Source organism: Melozone crissalis, unplaced genomic scaffold (genome assembly GCF_028551555.1).
Source record: "Melozone crissalis strain CALT ecotype California unplaced genomic scaffold, PUWL_Pcris_2 ptg000086l_1, whole genome shotgun sequence".
Taxonomy (NCBI): domain Eukaryota; kingdom Metazoa; phylum Chordata; class Aves; order Passeriformes; family Passerellidae; genus Melozone; species Melozone crissalis.
The window spans coordinates 1,149,595-1,167,066 of record NW_026535863.1 but is presented as its reverse complement, the minus strand read 5'-3'; the positions used below and the strand labels follow the sequence as shown (position 1 = coordinate 1,167,066).

General features: G+C 48.3%; 1 protein-coding gene across 1 annotated transcript in view; it reads left to right on the top strand.

Annotated features, from left to right (window-relative positions):
* The window catches only part of KDM5B (lysine demethylase 5B), a 59,842-nt gene extending 46,337 nt beyond the window's left edge, over nucleotides 1-13,505 (top strand). The window contains exons 20-27 of the mRNA XM_054290754.1: nucleotides 822-960; nucleotides 2,744-2,923; nucleotides 3,866-4,024; nucleotides 6,645-7,130; nucleotides 9,362-9,473; nucleotides 10,808-10,968; nucleotides 11,613-11,933; nucleotides 12,636-13,505. Coding sequence (XP_054146729.1) covers nucleotides 822-960; nucleotides 2,744-2,923; nucleotides 3,866-4,024; nucleotides 6,645-7,130; nucleotides 9,362-9,473; nucleotides 10,808-10,968; nucleotides 11,613-11,933; nucleotides 12,636-12,773 — 1,696 coding nt within the window. The 3' untranslated portion in view covers nucleotides 12,774-13,505. The remainder of the gene's footprint in view (nucleotides 1-821; nucleotides 961-2,743; nucleotides 2,924-3,865; nucleotides 4,025-6,644; nucleotides 7,131-9,361; nucleotides 9,474-10,807; nucleotides 10,969-11,612; nucleotides 11,934-12,635) is intronic.
* Nucleotides 13,506-17,472: the final 3,967 nt, after the last annotated feature.

Sequence of the window (17,472 nt, the reverse complement as noted above, 5' to 3'; positions counted from 1 at the left end):
ATGCCTCTTCCTTCTTTTCCATCTTCTCCCCTCCCCAGTTTCAGGCTGGAGGACACGTGTTCAGACCAAGCTCAGATAGGTATCACCAGCAGGTAAAATTTCGTAGTCCATAGAGTTCATGTAGGACTATTTTTCACTAACAAGGAGGAGATTTTTCCAGATTAATTGGTGCAAGGAAGAAGGAAATAAGCCAAATACTTTCTTACTAAGAAAAAATTTTCTTGTGGTTTTTACCTTCTGATTTATAAAATAAAACAGGGGAGAGCACAGTGTATTAAAATGAGGAATGTGACACGAACTTATGTGCCAGGTTTCTTCCCTCAAGATTCTTTTAAATTTTGTCATACTTGAAGTATTGGAACATTTCTTACCCACTACTAACCACAGTGTTTTAAGACAGCTTCATATAGCACATTAATGACTAAGCTTGGGTTCAACATGTGATAGGGAGCTGTGTAGTGTTTGTATCTTTCTAAAATCTCAGAATCAAACTAGGAAATACAGAAAAGCCCATTTCAGGGTTTTAACCTTCTAATACAGAATCTCTCAGCTGGTGCTGGTCTGGAGTTTGGTGGGTGTCTGTCATCCAAAAGTTAATAAAAGTTACAAACATGAGAATATTTCTAGTAGGAGTCCAGAGTAAGCAAACAGACATTTCTAAACCCCCATGCTCCTGACACCGCAGCTCTGCTGGGTGCAGCCAGTACTGAACATCATCAGTAACATCATCAGTTGGTGTGGCCCTCTGATTTAACAACCCAGGTGAGTGGAAGAGCCCCCTGTAAGCAGCATCTCCCATCTGGGCTGTTGTGCTCCCCCAGGCCCCGGCAGTCCCTGAGCAGCCTGGCAGCAGCAGTGAAGGAGCTGGAGGAGATCCCAGCCTACCTCCCAAATGGAGCAGCACTGAAGGATGCAGTGCAGAAGGCCAAGGACTGGCTGCAGGAGGTGGAGGCTCTGCAGGTACGTGAGCCTGGCTGCTGGGCAGGGACAGTGACCCTGCTCATGTCACCAGAGCCACCCCACACCCCGTGTGTGCTCCTGGGCTCTGGTGTCACTCTGACCTCCCAGTCTGGGACATTGGTTACCTCAGCCATGGAGCAGCTACACCCACTGATTCTTGCTTCTGTTTCTGGTCTGTATAACTTCACCTTTGCAGCAACTGCCTGCAATAACATCTATAAAACAGCTATTAGCAAAAATCGAAAGTTAAAAAGTTACTGCATTATGGAATTTCACCTTAAGGTCACTGTTTCTGAGTTGCTCAGTAACAACTCCTTGTTAATCACATTTTTGTGCTACTTTGTACTGAGGTACAGAGTGGTGATACAGAAGCAGTTCCTGGCTCAGCCTTGCAAGTGCTCAAGCCAGGGGTCAGTGGGACTGCCCAGATCAGCCCAGAGTAGCACTGGGATAGCCCTGATTTCGCATTTTGGTATAAATTGCCAAATATTTTAATTTATCCTCTTTTTTTTTTTTCTATAAAGTGAGCTCTGATTTAACTTAGGGGCATTTGCAGGCCTGTCTGGCCTAAATTCAGCTTTCAATAAAAATTTACTTTGAGCTCTTATTTAAAAAACTAATTTTCTTGAATTTAAATATTTTTAAGGAATACAATTCATATAATACTAACTTTCATTTGAGGGCTGTCTTGAAAGAATTTGAGTGATTTTTTGTTTTCTTGGCACTTGCTAATCTCTTGGACTGGACTCTCAAATTCTGCCTCCTGAATATGGAAAACTAGATCTGTCTGCACCAAGAATTTCTGCTTTGATTCTGTGAAGGTTTTGTTAAATGCTTGCAATCACTGTGACTTGCAGGAAGTTCTTGGCATCAGGACTTTGAAGTTGCTAGAGGTGTTGGGGTTGTTTTGGTGAATATTTCTCCAGTCCAACATCAACTGCCTGTTCTAGAAATTACCTCTGGAATTACTGAATTGTGCTGCTTTACCTCTGGGTGTGTGGTGCCTGCATTGCCTGAGGTGTGGGGTGCCAAGGCAATGGCCAGAGCTTGTTCCCAAATGGCAAAGGGGATGCTGGGGGTGGTTCTCACTCTTGGCCTGGCACAGCCTGGGTTAAATTGTCTTCTGGTGCTGGAGCTCCCTGCAGTACCTGAAAGGAAGCTGGAGCCAGGGAATCAAGAGTTTCCTCCCAGGGAACAAGGGACAGGGTGAGAGGAAACTGCCTCAAGTTGCACATGGGGAGGTTCAGGTTGGATGTTGGGGAAAATTTCTTTACTGAAGAGAGTGGTCAGGCCCTGGCACAGCTTGCCCAGGGTAGAGTCACCATCCCTGGAGGGATTTAAAAGGTATGTGGATGTGACACTTGGGGACAAGTGGTGGCTTTGGCAGTGCTGTGTTAATTGCTGAAATTGATCTTGGAAATCTTTTTTCAATGATAATAACTGTATAATTTTATTATTTCTGAATTATTTTGATTTTCTGCTGTGAATGCACTGTGAGACTGGGAGACTGCTTATATTGTTGGCAGTCTCTGATTTTGTTCTGTTATCTTTTTAAAGGATCACTTGGTCACTTCCCAGCCCCCAGATGTGTTGTTAGTTTTGTCTGGTAGTCAACGACTAAGTGCATGAGCAGCACAAATGTTGGACTGATAGTGCCGGTCACTGAGCTGTCTGAGCATTAAATTAATTTTTACAACTCTGCCCTGAATTCCTTGGGTGACTGCTGTGACCTGGGCAGTGCTGTGTGCTGGGTGCATCCAGCATCTCCTCATTTCCCTGGCAGGCTGGGGGCCGTGTGCCCGTGCTGGACACGCTGGTGGAGCTCGTCTCGAGGGGCCGCTCCCTCCCCGTGCACCTGGAGCACCTGCCCAGGCTGGAGGCCCTGGTGGCTGAAGTGCAGGCGTGGAAGGAGTGTGCAGCAAACACCTTCCTGTGTGAGAACTCTCCATATTCCCTTCTGGAGGTGAGGCCTGCATGGGGATCAGCTCAGTCATGCATGTGCATTTGCTGCTCCCTCAGTGTGTGCCCAGGAGGGAGCAGTAAATATTAAATATTAAGTAAATATTAAGTATATTTGCAGAATTGCTTTAGGATTACACAAACTGTTTTAATAAGAGCTTTTGTTAGTGTCCTATAGCTCTAATAATAGTTTTAAACTTCTAAGATTTAGCTATGTTTTCTCTATTCTTCTTAATCAGTGGCTAACAAGAGCAGGCAGTGCCAGTGTCTAACATTTTCCATATGAATATGGGAATACTCATATGGAAGTATGAGTATTCCCATATTCATATGGAAAATGAATATTGGAATCTGTGGCACTGGATTACTCCAGGGCATCAGGCTGAGCTGCAGGTGAGCAGGTTCCTAGCTGCTCCATCCTCCTCAGGTTCAGGTGTGCTAGGGTGAGGCTGGGGCTGTGTTTGCTGCCCTTCTGGAGCTGTGGCTGTGTCACACCTGCAGTCCATGAGCAATGTACACTCTGCCCAGTGCTGTGGCCCTCTGAGCCCCCTCCTGTTGGGACAGGAGTGTAGGGCAGCCCCTGGAATCTCTGCTCTTTCCCAGGGTTTGCAGTTTCAGTCCCATGGAGGCTGTTCAGCATTTTGTCTCCCTCCCTCTCTCTCCCTCTCTCTCCCTCTCTCTCCCTCCCTCTCTCTCCCTCCCAGCAGTCTGGGTGAAACACAAGGGTTGTTTGGGTCTGGGCATTTTGCAAAATTGAAGTTCCAACTTCCCAGCTCTCCCCACCTTCCAGATGACCTCATCCTAGTCCCTCAGATCTTTGATGGAATAACTGCAGGAACTGTAGTTCTCAGCAGTTGCCTGTGGCTGCATCCAGGCAGGAAAGTTCATTAGGAACAGTGCAGGTGTGACACTGCTGCATGTGGGACACTGCTGTTCTGTTCCTCAGGTGTTGTGTCCCTGGTGTGACATCGGGATGCTCAGTCTGAAGAGGAAGCAGAAGAAGCTGAAGGAGCCAGTGCCAAGTGGCAAGAAGAAAAGCACTAAGCTGGAGACACTGAGTGACCTGGAGCGGGCGCTCTCTGAAAGCAAGGACACTGCATCTGCAGTAAGTGCTCATATCTCTCCTAACTGGAATCACTTCTGAGTTCCTTGAGTCCTTCTTTCTGTTTGCCTCCTGTGCAGGAGTGTGGCTTCCACCCTGTTTTTGCTGTGCTGCTCTGCAGGATTTCTGAACTGCACTTTGCTGTGTTTGCTTCAGGCTTCCCAAAATTGCTTTCAGTGGAAACAACATCTGTTGCTTTGTGCATTAGGCAGCCTCACAGTTTGCTAGGCAATGCCTGTAGCTGAACAAAGCACAGGAAAACAAAAAATGGAGACCTGTTTTCCCCTACCATACCTAAACCTTATTAAAAATGGGATAGGGTTTGGCCAAGTCTGATCCTTTCAAAGAACACAATAATCCAGCACCATTTATAATTAAACATTCTAAATAATTAAAGAAAACCTCATGAGTTATGGAGGCCCTGAAGCATTGCTCTGGGTGGACCAGACTCAGTTGCTGATGGGGAAGGGCTTCATTGCAGCAGATCCAGTGCAGGGCCTCTGCCTGGGCCAGGTAATGATGCCTTGTACAGTAGGGGCTCATTGGGTGGGGCTTGAATGTCATTTAATGTGGGACATTTAAGTTTTAACCTATGGCAACTACTTGAAACTCGTACTTTCAGTGCTTTGGTGTTGGCATCTCTCGTCTGACCCCCAGAGCTGGAGCACTGTCCCTGTTGTGGCCCTGTGGGGACAGGCTGGGCCCTGGCTCACACTCAGCCCTCAGTGACTCCAGGACCCCTGGCCAAGGAGACCCAGGGCACCCCCGGGGCTGCACCCAGGTCAGGGAGAGGTCATTCAGTGTGGCAGGGTTTGCTTCTGACACACGAGGGGAACCAGAACCTTCCCACACTCCCAGCCCAGCTCAGCACCTGTGTGCACATCAGAATGTGCTGTGTCCCAGTCCCATGTCTGCCCAGCATGGACACAGCTATCTTAACTTTTCCAGAGCTGATTTTAGTCCAGGAATTATGCCTGAAAGCTATGGTGTGAGAAATAACCACTTTGTATATATCTATAAACCCTTCTCAGTGTGTTCATATACATTATAAAATGCATAGAATTAATTAGTTGCAGCTGGTTTGAACAGCTTTTATGGAACTGAAATATATTGCTGTCTTTATAGGAGCTAGTGTTAAAGATTCCTGAGAAAAGGATAATGAGCTTTTGCAGAGAGGATAAACAGCACATCCAGGGTACACCTGAGCTTTGTCTGCTTTTCACAATCCCCAGAGCAAGTGTGTAGGTCAGGGCATGGCCCTGAGCACTGTTCAGCATGTACAAAGTGAGGGTGAGAGGTACCTTTGCATTTATACAAACTGCCCAGGAAGCTTTTCTGAGTATCCAGAGTCAGACAGCTGAGAGGCATTCCCAGAGCAGTGTCTGCAATCCAAACTTGCACTTCTTCAGGATTTCAGCTGCTTGAGGCAGACTGTGGTTTTGTAGTACAAAACACAAAAGCTTGGAAGAGAGAAGGGGTTAGGAGCTATTTTTTATGAAGGGTTAAGCTTTTTCTCTCAGGGCCTCATGAGAAAATGGAAGGGAATTGAAGTCACACCATGACACATCCCCAGTGCTGCCCCTCCAATCCCATTTGCTGCCCCACTGCACATCCCCATCCTTGCTTCATTCTACCATTTAAAGCCTTGGAGACTGGTGTGTGTGCAGGGTGATGGAGCAGGGGGCACCCTGTTTGTAACAAGCAGTGCTCCCTTGGAGATGCCATCTGTGGGGGTCCCAGTTGCTGGTGTACTGGTCATCAGTTTCTCTGACTCTGGATTGAAGGCACTTGGGACAGTAGTTCATGTTTGGACTCAGGGGTTCATTATTTCTTATCAGTAAAACAGTTTCACTGCTGTGAGTTCTGCAGCTTTTCATTAGAAGGCACAAAATGGCCAACAATCTCTTGTTACAAGGTCTTTTAAGACTAAACTGTCCAATTAAGAACTGACACCTAGATTATTTTCCCTTTTAACCCAATAACTGATCCCACAGAGCCTGCAGTGCAGACTTTTCTGCACAGTTACAAAATGCCTCCCAAACCCATGAAGGAGGACAAAGAAGCATGAAGAAGAAACCCAGGACAACCCCCTGTGCCCTCCATCTTGCTTCCATCCACAACACACTAAAAATCCCAAAACCTCAATTTCTCACCAAGTGATACACCTACACTACTCTCTATAATCCATTTCACAATTTTGTGGATTATAGTCTGTCTTAAAGTCTAGGAAGCTTTCTCCATTTATGAAGGTCAAAGTCAGTGCTCCGTTGTGGAGGCCCTGGAGGGGCAGCTCCTAAGTTACACCCATTGGCTCCTTCCCCTGTTCCTATGTCTGAACATGGGTGTTCCTGAGCCACTCCCTCCCATTTCCCTGATTGCCCCTCACCTTTTTCCTGCTCTGAGACCAAGGTCAGTCCCCGGAGGGGAGAAAGCTGGACCCGAAATGGGTGTGTGGCTGGGACCTGAACATCTCACCTCAAGGCTGAATTAAACACCTATAGATATTATGTAAAGGCCTTTTTTGCTTCTTTACTTTGGACTTTACCAGCAGCAATTCAGGCTTCAGAGAAATATTCCCTGCGGTGCCCTGGTTTTCCACATCCATCCTTTGCCTCCCTTGCAGATGGCCACGCTGGGAGAGGCGCGGCTGAGGGAGATGGAGGCGCTGCGTGCCCTGCGAGCAGCCAACGAGCTGAAGGTGCTGGCGAGCGAGGAGGACGCCGAGCTCAAGGTGTGTCTGTGCCAGAAGGAGCCGGCTGCTCCCATGATCCAGTGTGAGCTCTGCAGGGGTTTCTTCCACACGGGCTGCGTGCCCGTGCCCGGCGCCGCGCCGGGGCCGCGCGTGTGGCTGTGCCCGCAGTGCCGGCGCTCCGAGAAGCCGCCGCTGGAGAAGATCCTGCCGCTGCTGGCGTCCCTGCAGCGCATCCGCGTGCGGCTGCCCGAGGGCGACGCCCTGCGCTACGTGATCGAGAGAACTGTGAACTGGCAGCACAGAGCACAACAAATGTTGTATTCAGGGAATCTAAAACGCATCCAGGACAAAGTTGGCTCAGGATTACTGTACAGCAGGTGGCAAGGCTCGGCGGGACAGCTGCCGGAGACAAACAAGGTGAGGCTGGGCCGGGGATGGGCTTTGGCACTGGGAGCACGGGGTCGGTGAGGACAGGGGGTGGTGCTGCTCTGGGTTTGGGTCTGCTGGAGCTCCCTTAAAAACCCACAAGGCAGAGGGTTTGTTGCGGCTTTACAGCTGCCAGGAGCTGATCCTGCTGTGCCCCTCAGCCAGGATGTGTGTGTGCCCCAGCAGCAGCTTCCTGCTCCCTTCTGCTGGAGTCCAGGAACAATTCCTCCCAAAGAGCCTGGTTTTCCCCTCTCCTCTTCTAGCTCTTGTGTTCTAGTGTGGCACCACTAATGACAGAGCTGCTGAGTTATTGTTTCTGGAGTGCATACTTGTAGCCATGGTGTTTTCTAAAAAATCATTTCCTTAGGATTTTTTCTCCTGAGAAGCTGGAGGCCTCAGGAACAAAATGTAAACAATGGTTATCTGCTGCTGTGGAATGCAGCAGGTGCATCTGTGATTGGTCTTGTGTGGTTGTTTCCAATTAATGGCCAGTCACAGTCAGCTGGCTCAGACTCTCTGAGACACAAGCCTTTGTTATTCATTCCTTTTTTATTCTATTCTTAGCTAGCCTTCTGATGAAATCCTTTCTTCTATTCTTTTTAGTATAGTTTTAATATAATATATATAATAAAATAATAAATCAGCCTTCTGAAACGTGGAGTCAGATCCTCATCTCTTCCCTCATTCTCAGACCCCTGTGAACACCATCACACATACTATTCAGTTGGTCTTTATATTCTGCTGCTACAAGTATCCATAAAGTGTTGAGAATTACTGACAGAGGCACAAACTGCCCTGTGCATTACCGGCTTGGCTCTCAGGCAAAGCTGTTTTCAACAGTGTCTTCATCCTTTGCTGCCTCTGCTCACTTCCTCTAGACCTCCCTAGCTGAATATCCTGCTCATATTGCTGGGTTTGGCCACAGCAGCTGTTTCAGGTGGGGTAGTCAGGCAGTTTGTCTTTTTTCAGTGAAGATCTTTCAGCAAAAAGGACACATAAAGAAGGAAGGAAGGTAAAGAATTTTCCTGAGAATAACAAATGCAGGAGAATAGCAGAAATCAAAGTTCTGTGCTGTATGAAGGACATGAAACACCCCAAAATGGAATGTACTCTGTTGGTTTTGCATTTTGAAACACCTTAGTTTAGCTAGTCCAGTCCAACTAGTTAAGCTGTGTTTCTGTTTTCATGTTCACTTACATTAAAGCACAAACCATGCCACACCTGACAGGGTGTTGCAGCTGCTTCTCCTTCACCTACCTGTGCCAATGGCTGGTGGACCAAATTTTTCAAACAGGCAAGTCAAGATATAGAAATTAAAATATCTTTAGGTCTTTAAGAGATTTTTTCCTGGTCATTTAGGTCTGAAAGTATCATTTTGCTAAGTCAGCTAGTGTAGCTGAAAAGAACTGGCCACGATTCTGGAAACAGAAGTTGATGTTTCGACCAGAAATTGAAACAGTTTCATTTTATTTGCCTGATGGTGTTAGCTCAGCGTGGAGCTGTGAGGTTCCTCCCACCTAAAGCAGTGTAACCATTTCTGGGGGGTCTGGACTATAAGTCAGTAAACCTTCCAAACCAGAGTATTTCTGACTGAGCTTGTCCAGGTCCTTGTGACAACATTTCCAAATCAGAGGTCCCTGGGAAGCTCAGTGGAAGAGCCTCTGACCAGGTCCCCCTGCCTGGGTCCCTCAGTGTGCCTGAGCTGGGAACCCTCCTGAGGCAGGCCCCCAGCAGGTGTGAGCTGAAACTTCATCCTCCATGGGTTTGAGGTGGTTTTCTGGTGAATCCAGTCTCACCATGGCTGTCCTGTCCTGTCCCAGTTCTGTTCTCCCTGTCATCTGGGCTAATTCACCACTCACTTCCACACAAGGAGCTCTTCAGTAACCACTGGAGCTGGGCTGCTTTGACGCTGTCCAAAGTGAGGAATGTGGGCGAGTTTGAAAATTCCCTTGAGAGCAGCAGTGGGGATTGAGGAGAGCCTTGTTCTGCAAGGGGCTCAGGCACTTGGGTTAGTGAGGCTGAGGGTGTTGTGGAAGGCAGAGGGTGATCTCATCCTGGTGAGAGGCCCCTGGCAGTGTCAGGAGGTGCAGGGTTTGCTGTTGGTGTGTCCCTGCAGATATAAGATTTCAGTAGCTGTAAGAGAAACAAGTGTTGATCCTATCACAGTTATTCTGCATTTCAAACTCTACATTTAGTGAAACTATCTGTGTTTTGTTTTCTAGGTGTCACAGACAATTGGGGCAATGTCATTCTCCATGCCTCATGACTGGGATAACAGAACCATGTATTTGCATTCTCCATTCTCTACAGGACAGCACTGCATCCCACTTCATGGTTTGTAATCTTCATTTTGGTTTGGGAGGTTTCCTCCTGCCCCTTCCTTTTTTCCCCCGTGTTTGGTGGGGCAGGGAGGGTGTCCTGGTCCCCAGGAAATGGCTGAGCAGGCCTGTGACTGCATAGCCCTGGTGGTTGTTTCTCCATCTCCTCAGTTTTGGAGCTCAGTGTCCAGCTTTAGCAGAGGGGTGCATTGCTCAAGGACAGAAATTTCCCATGTGTGATGAAAAGGTGTGGCACAATGGGATGAGGAATCAGGAGGGCTGGCCCCTTCCCACCAGAACAGCTCCCCCATGCTGTGCCCCAGGAAGGGGGAAGGAAAGAGGAGGGGCCACTGGAAGTGTAGGAGGTGGATGGGAGCAGCAGGGATGTGGTGCTGGAGGCCATGGGATACTGAATGCACAGGACACGAGTCCATGTGAGCTTTGCTGCAGCACAGCTGGGCAGCTGTCAGGGACTGGGGCTGCCCCAGCCCCTGTGGGGCTGCTCTGCTCAGCACAGGCTCTGGGCCATCCTCACCTCAGGCTCAGTGGGTTGGACTAAGAGACAAGTTGTAATTTGCATCATTTTATGACAGTGACAGAAATTAATTATAATTTCTTCCCTCCTCATGCATGATGCTCCAGGGACACAAGTCTAGACTTACCTTCATGTCTGTGCAGCTCAGTCCATACCAGTGCTAGAAAATGGAATGGTGAAATGTTACAGTTCACATCAAACAAGGCAGTTCTTTGTGTCACCAGGTTTATTTTTCATATTTGAGTTGTAGTGTATTAATAAGCTGTTATTTATACAAAGATTTTTGCCTCCCCAGCCGGGACTGTTTCAGAGCCCTGCATGAGCTTTGGAGTTTGGAGCCAGTAGCAGCAGAGGGCAGTGACCATGGAGCAGGACCTTGTATCAGGCTTATCCTTAGCCTTCCTTCCTCTCCTCTCCTTGTCTTGGCTCCCTGTACAGGCCTCACTCAGTTTGTTCATGTCACCCACTCCTGAGGTAGTGAGGGGATTGTCACACTCCTGCAGCTCCCAAAGCAGGAGAATTTGCCAGGAATGATGGCAATGCCTTACCCTTGAACCAGCAGGGAATGGGAGCATGGCAGGGTGCTGAGCCACAGTGCAGGAGCTGCTGTGCAAGCCTTTGTCTTTCCTTTTAACCCTGCTGTTAAAAATGAGCAGTTGAGAGGGAGCAGATAAGAACTAACTCATGCAGTTGCAGATTTAAAGTCTTTAAAGTATTTTACCTTTTTTTGTTGTGATTTTGTTGAGATTTTTCATTATGTGTGCAGTTGTTGTCACTGAAGAATTCCTGCTGTGTCTCCTTGTGTTTCACACTAGTGGTTAGCACCGAGCTGGACGAGCTGATGATGGAAGCCCAGCTGCTGCAGGTTTCTCTGCCTGAGATTCAGGAGCTCTACCAGGCCCTGTTCACAAAGCAGAGCCCAGCCCTGCAGCCAGAGCAGAGGTCACCCAGCACAGCCACAGGAGACAAGGCAAGTGTCCAACAGCAGCCCTGAGCTGGGGCACCCTGGGGAAGGCTCTGCCTCAGCCCTTGGGCTTTACTGGGCTTTGTGTGTGTTGCTGCACTTCCATGAAAATACATTTTCCTTGTGCAAAAGGAGTCAAGAAGTCATTAATAAATTCATTACAAAATATTTAATACAATTTTTGGCCTAAGACATTTTTGAAATTTAGATCTGTGTTTATGGTCAGTCTCTGTACTTTACGTACAACTGTCCTGATTTCATAGAATTGCAGAATCCTAGACTGGCTTGGGTTGGAAGGGACCTTAAAGCTCATTTTGTTCCATGCCTTGCCATGGGCAGGGGCACCTTCCACTCCAAGTCCCATCCTGGCCTTGTACACTTGACTCTTGTCCTGTGTTGAGGCTTTCCAAGGGAGCTGCTGTGGAAGCTGTGGGCTCAGAGGCAGGAAATGAGAATGGTTTTCTCTCTGAGTTCTGTTCCTGGTGCCTGACCCTGCCCTTGGCTCCTCTTACACATCTCATGCTGCTGAAAATGCAACATTGTCAAATGCTGCACTTGTACTTAAACCTATTCCTAAAATCAGGGTCTGAAATAACAGGATAATGGGTGTTAGCTTCACCTTCCAACCCTGCCAAATGTCCTTCCCACAGAGTGAGTGTTGCCGAGGGAAGAAGGACGGCATGAGTTACATGGAGAGAAAGCTGAAGCGGCGTTTCGAGAGAGAGACCTTCTGTGGTGAGAAGAGAGCGAGAGTAAAAAAGATGAGAACACCCAAAAAGAAGAAACTGAAACTGAGTCACTCAAAGGATCTGTGCAGTAACAAACTGGAGCGAGAGCGGGAGCGGCTCCTGGAGCTGCAGCGTTGCAGTGACAGCCACCTGCTGCCCTCAGACACGTCCTTCTCAGAGCAGGAGGACTCTGAGGATGAGGATGCCATCTGCCCAGCTGTGAACTGCCTCCAGCCCGAGGGGGATGAGGTCAGGAGGGGCAGACCCACCTTGGTGTTCCCAGGGGTGGGGTCTGGGGCAGGGAGCTGCCCTGGGACTGTTTGACTGCAGAGAAGCTGTTCATGAGGGGGGTGAGAGGCCCTGGCTAACCCAGGGTTGGTGTTTGTGCAGCTGGGATGGGCAGGACCCACCCCACCTGCCCTGAGACACCCATGTGGCATCAGAACATCTGCACACCATGGGAGGGAGCAGGTGGGGCTGTGCAGACACTGTGTCCTGGCTGTGAGAGGCCTTGGCTAACCCAGTGTCTGTGTCTGCACAGCTGGGATGGGCAGAACCAACCCCACCTGCCCTGGGGCAGCTATTTGACATCAGAACCTCTACACACCATGGGAGGGGGCAGGTGGAGCTGTGCAGACACTGTGTCCTGGCTGCTCTTGGGATCCAGTTGTGTATGGGCTCTGTCATGGGGGCAGTGCCTGGGGCTCTGCTCAGGCCCATCCATGCTGGAAATGGAGAAGAGGGATGCTGAGTCTGTGTTAGGTGGGAAAGCAGTGGGGAGATAAGGGAGGGTGTGCCCTGCCCACAGCCTGGGGGAGCAGGGAGCACAGTGAATGTCCAGCACCAGCTGTGGGTCAGACATTTCCAATAGGCCAGGAGCCCCAGGATGACCCAGGAGTGTGGGACACTTGGCCTGGCCCTGCTCTGACCCCTGTGTCTGCTCTTCACCAGGTCGACTGGGTCCAGTGTGATGGCAGCTGCAACCAGTGGTTCCACCAGGTGTGTGTGGGCATCTCCCCCGAGATGGCAGAGAAGGAGGATTACATCTGTGCCAGCTGCGCCGGCAAGGACGCCCAGGGCCGCAAGTGAACCCCAGAAACCCTTCAGGACTCGAGTAAAGAAGGTTCCCAGTTTTCCAGTTAAGCCACAGGGGCTGGTTTAAGAACCAGATTGCAAATGGTGCTACTTCTATCCTTATGGGATCATTTTCCAGAACTCAGAACAATTTTTGACACTTTTGTATTTTCCCTTGATCTGTTTGTGGTTGTTGAGGTTTGAGATGCTGACTGTTTGCAGGGGTTTCTACCGATTGAGAAGGCATTTGGCAAATGCACCTTTATTGTACAGCATTCAGTTACCTCTGGGATTTACAGACATATTTAATTCAGCTTGGTTTGGGTGCAAAAAGAAACAAACAAAAAAAAAAATCCCTGCACCATGAATTTTCCAATAATCCTCTTTTGAGGAAATCCCTGTTTACTCTGTTAACTCTTTGGAGACTTTAGTTTTTTTCCACTTCGTTTTTCGTAGACTAGGTTTATTTATCTGAGCAATAACTTCTATGTCTGGTTTCAGTGACTGGAATGACAACTGAACAGCGTGTTGCTTCTAGCATTGGTTGATGTACAGACAGCAAATGTTAGATCCTAGTGTCACTGAGGGCCCTGTGATGTAGAAGACAGGAAAAAAAAAATCTGTAAAGTAATTGCCACAGCTGTATTTTGGCTTTCTCCTTTTTTGGGTAGCTTGTATCAAATGTTGCAGTTTATATTGTGGAATAAACCCCTGGTTATGTTATAAAATTAAATGTTGGTGTTTTTAGAGAGTTTGAAATGCAGTTTTATTTCCCTCTGAATCCACACTGCATCGCTGGGTTCTCTTAGACAAGAAATAATCACCTTCCAAAGAAGCAATGCAGAAGCTGTGGTGATTCTTGTCTGTTCAGATTTGGAAGGAGGAGGGAGGTCAAAATGTTACAACAAAAAGAAAAAAAAAAAAAGCTTTTCCAAGATTTTTGCAAAGTTTTTCCAAAGCTGAGATTATTTGCAGGTTGAATGTGTGAAGAATTGAAGGCACAATTTGGGACTTGGCAGGGGCAGGAATGGAGGATTCACATATGGGGCAGCTTCTCCTGCCAGCCCTGCCCAGCTGCAGGAAAGCAGAGACCTTCCCTCACCACCCAGGCTGTGGCCACAGCAAGCTCTGCTCTGCCTCTGGGTGGATCCCTTCAACTGCTCCCACCTGCAATTATACCAGAAGCTGAGGAATAAGGAGATTTCTGCTTCTCCCAAAGGCTGTTGAGGGCCTGTAGCTGGGGCACTGCAGGTGTGGCTGCCAGAGGGGCCTGGGGCTCTGAGCAGCACAGCTTTGGGTGTCCAGGCCCACAGGGGCTGCCCCAAAACCCCTTGGGGAGCAGCCTCTGCTGCAGGACACAGCTGGGAGGGCCCCATGGCAGGGATGTGGCTCCAGGGCCTGCCAGAGGTGGAACTGCAGGAGCCCCTGGAGGCAGGAGGGCTGCAGATCTTTGTCCCAGGCACAGCACTCTCCAGGACAGCTTCTCCTCAGCAGAACCGTGGTGGGTTTGGTGATCCCTCCCCTCATCACCACGAGGAATTTGCTGGTAAGTTTTTTCCCTGCTGCTTTTGCCTCTTTTCCCATGGGCAGAAGTGCACAGAGTCACTGGGGTAGGGCAGAGCCTTGGGGCATCTGTGGCTGATGGTGACAGGGAGGATCTGTGGGTGGGATCAGAACTGGGCAGGAATTTGGTCCCACAGGGGTTTGGTTTGGTTTTATTTTTTTTAAAAAAAAACCTAATTTTTGACTGTAAAAAGAATCTTCAGCCTGGCTCAAGTGATCTATCTGAAAGTGCTGAGGTAAGGGAGAGCCTTGAGCCTGTGTACAGGAGTTGTGTCTATGCTTCCATGGTATAACTGGTCCTTTTTATTTAAGTACCAAAAGGATGAGAAATTGGGGTTTTTTTCCTCTTTTTGCTTGGAAGAATTTTTGTGCAATGCTGGGGAAAAACACTGCCCTGTAATAACTTCCTTTCAGAGGGGACAGACAGACAAGCTGGAGCTGGCACAGTGTCTGATGCAGCTGAATCATTACAGATGTTTCTCTGTGTCCCCTTTATTTTTTTCCATTGAAGAAATGTCTGTTTATCAAAAAGTGCCAGAGGAAATGGGATGCAGTTGAGTTCAGCATGGTGATTCCATACAGGACCAGCCATTGTCAGTTTGGGGGCTGGGGGGTCAGAGGAGACTTCTGGAGTTCCAACAGCAGCATTTATTATCAGGATTATTGACTGAGCAGAATTGGAGTGCAACTTTTTGGAAATGACCACATTGTTGCTTGAAATTTTTCAGGAAATGGAGCCCCCAGTCCATGGGTGGCTGTGCCTTCAGAACTGCTGCAGGATTGGTGTCTCATTTCTCTCATTTCCTGCTGGAGCTGTGGCCCCTGGACAGTGGCTGGAGGCTGGAAGAGGTGACAGTGCCTGCCATGCCACAGACCCACCCTTGGCTTTCATCCCCATGTGGGTGCTCAGACTTGATGAAATTGGGGTTTGACTTCTGTGGAACAAAACAAGAGAGATTTGTTCACTTTGGGGTGGGCTCTGCTGTGTACCCTTTGCACATTCCTCATCCTCAGGGAGGATGATGAGGGCAGAACATGCTCAGAGTCTGGGAGGATGAGCTGCCCTTTTGACCTCTCCTTTTGTGCAGATTTCCAAAGGCTAAACCAGAACAGGGAGCAGGTCTCTCTCACCTCATTTTGCTGCTTTTCTTTATTTTATTTATTTTTCTAATGTAGGAACCAAATACCAAATACATCAAACCTCCCTGGATTGCTCAAATCCTAATTCTTTATTTAATAAGAATAGTTAATGGCTTCTCCATTCGTTTAATCATGAAACAGGACAAAAATAAAATTAAGTAACCCTCCGTGTGGATTTCAGGCTGAAAACTCAGGTTTAAATCTTGTCTGTACCGTGTGCCCAGACCCTGAGGTTGTACCTGTTGTGCCACCTTTAGTCTATGGGATGTTCCTGTGTTGTGTGAAACCCCAGGAGCATCAGAGCAGCCCAGGGTGCTCACACAGCTCCTGTGGCTCACCCAAGGAAGGCTCAGGGCTTTGATTTCACTTATTCAGGTGCTGCAGAGGCTGGGAGGGCTGGGGGTGTCCAGCCTGGAGAAGGCTCTGGGGAGATCTCCGAGCCCTTTCCAGTGCCCAAAGGGGCTCCAGGAGACTTGGAGAGGGACTTTGGACAAGGGATGGAGGGACAGGACAAGGGGCAATGGCTTCCCACTGGCAGAGGGCAGGGATGGATGGGATATTGGGAAGGAATTCTTGGCTGTGAGGGTGGGCAGGCCCTGGCACAGAGTTCAGAGCAGCTGTGGCTGCCCCTGGGTCCCTGGAAGCGTCCAAGGCCAGGCTGGACAGGGCTTGGAGCAACCTGGGCTAGTGGAAGGTGTCCCTGCCATGGCAGGGGATGGAATGGGATGGGCTTAAGGTCTCTTCCAACCCAAACCAGCGTGGGATTCTGTGATTCTCTGAGCTTATCCTTTGGTTACAGAACACAGAATTCACTCGAAGACTCTCCATCACCCAGGCTTTATAGAGGATAAAACCAACATTGGGGAGCACTTGCTGAGTGCTTGGGCTGCTCCAGGGTCAGTGCAGCTCAGGGATGTGGGGCTTCCAGCAGGGGTTCAGCTGCCAGGACCCTGCCAGGGCAGGGAAAGGATGGATGCTTTGGCTGCAGGAGATAATCTGTAAGACACAACTGCACGTGTCACACAGGACTCAGGAAGGAACCTTCTCTAGAATGCACACAGAGCAACATAAGGAGCTGAGACAGCTCTTCTGTGAATCCAGAAATGAGTGTGCTGCTCTGAGAGAGTGGCTGAAGTACAGCCCTGACAAATGGCAATACACTTCATTTAGAAGGGAACAAATCTCACACTGAGAGCTCTCCTTGAGGATGTGAGCACCTCAGTCTGTGAGGAAACAGCTCCTCACTGAGAGCATCAATGGAGATAGAAATCTGTCTGGAGGAGGAGATAAAACAGCCACAGGAGAAGAATGGAGCTGCAGGTTCAACTCTCAACTGCTCTTAGAGCCAGACAAGACTGGGATCAGGGAGTAAAAGGAAAATCTAGGATCAAGGAAAAAGGCCTTGGGTAGAAGGAACAAATATTTTCTACCCAAAGGCCTTGGTAGAAGGAACAAATTTTTGTCTTTTATGACAAAAAGAAAAGCCCACGTGAACATGCGATGGACTGCCAGGTCCAAAATTCCACTTGCTTAGAGGAAGGTTTGCTGCAAGGTGGTTGAAAAGAAATAGTGAGGAAATAAATTCAGAGGTGCAGCTTCACAAAGGCTCCTTGTGCACCTCAGTTTTTCAAGTTCTGAAAAACTGCTTACAGTAATGTTTTAAAGGAATTTAGCTGTTTGTTTAATCATAATACTGATTAAACAATACTAAAATACAGATTTTTATATCTCTCTATATAGATATATATAAATTTTTTATATATTTATATGTATGTAAAAGTGTGTGTGTGTGTGCTTGTTCATTGTTAGAGCTGAGCTTCTAAACATGTAAAAAGCAGCAGCCGCCTGTCTAAAGCACATGGAATTCACTTGAAGAGTCTCTCCATCATCCAGGCTTTATTGAAGATAAAACCAATATTGGAGAGTGTGAGTCAAGTGTTTGGGCTGCTTTGGTGTCTGTTGGGATTTTGGCATTTCATGTTTTTGTTACTGTCTGGAGTTAGATTTTAAC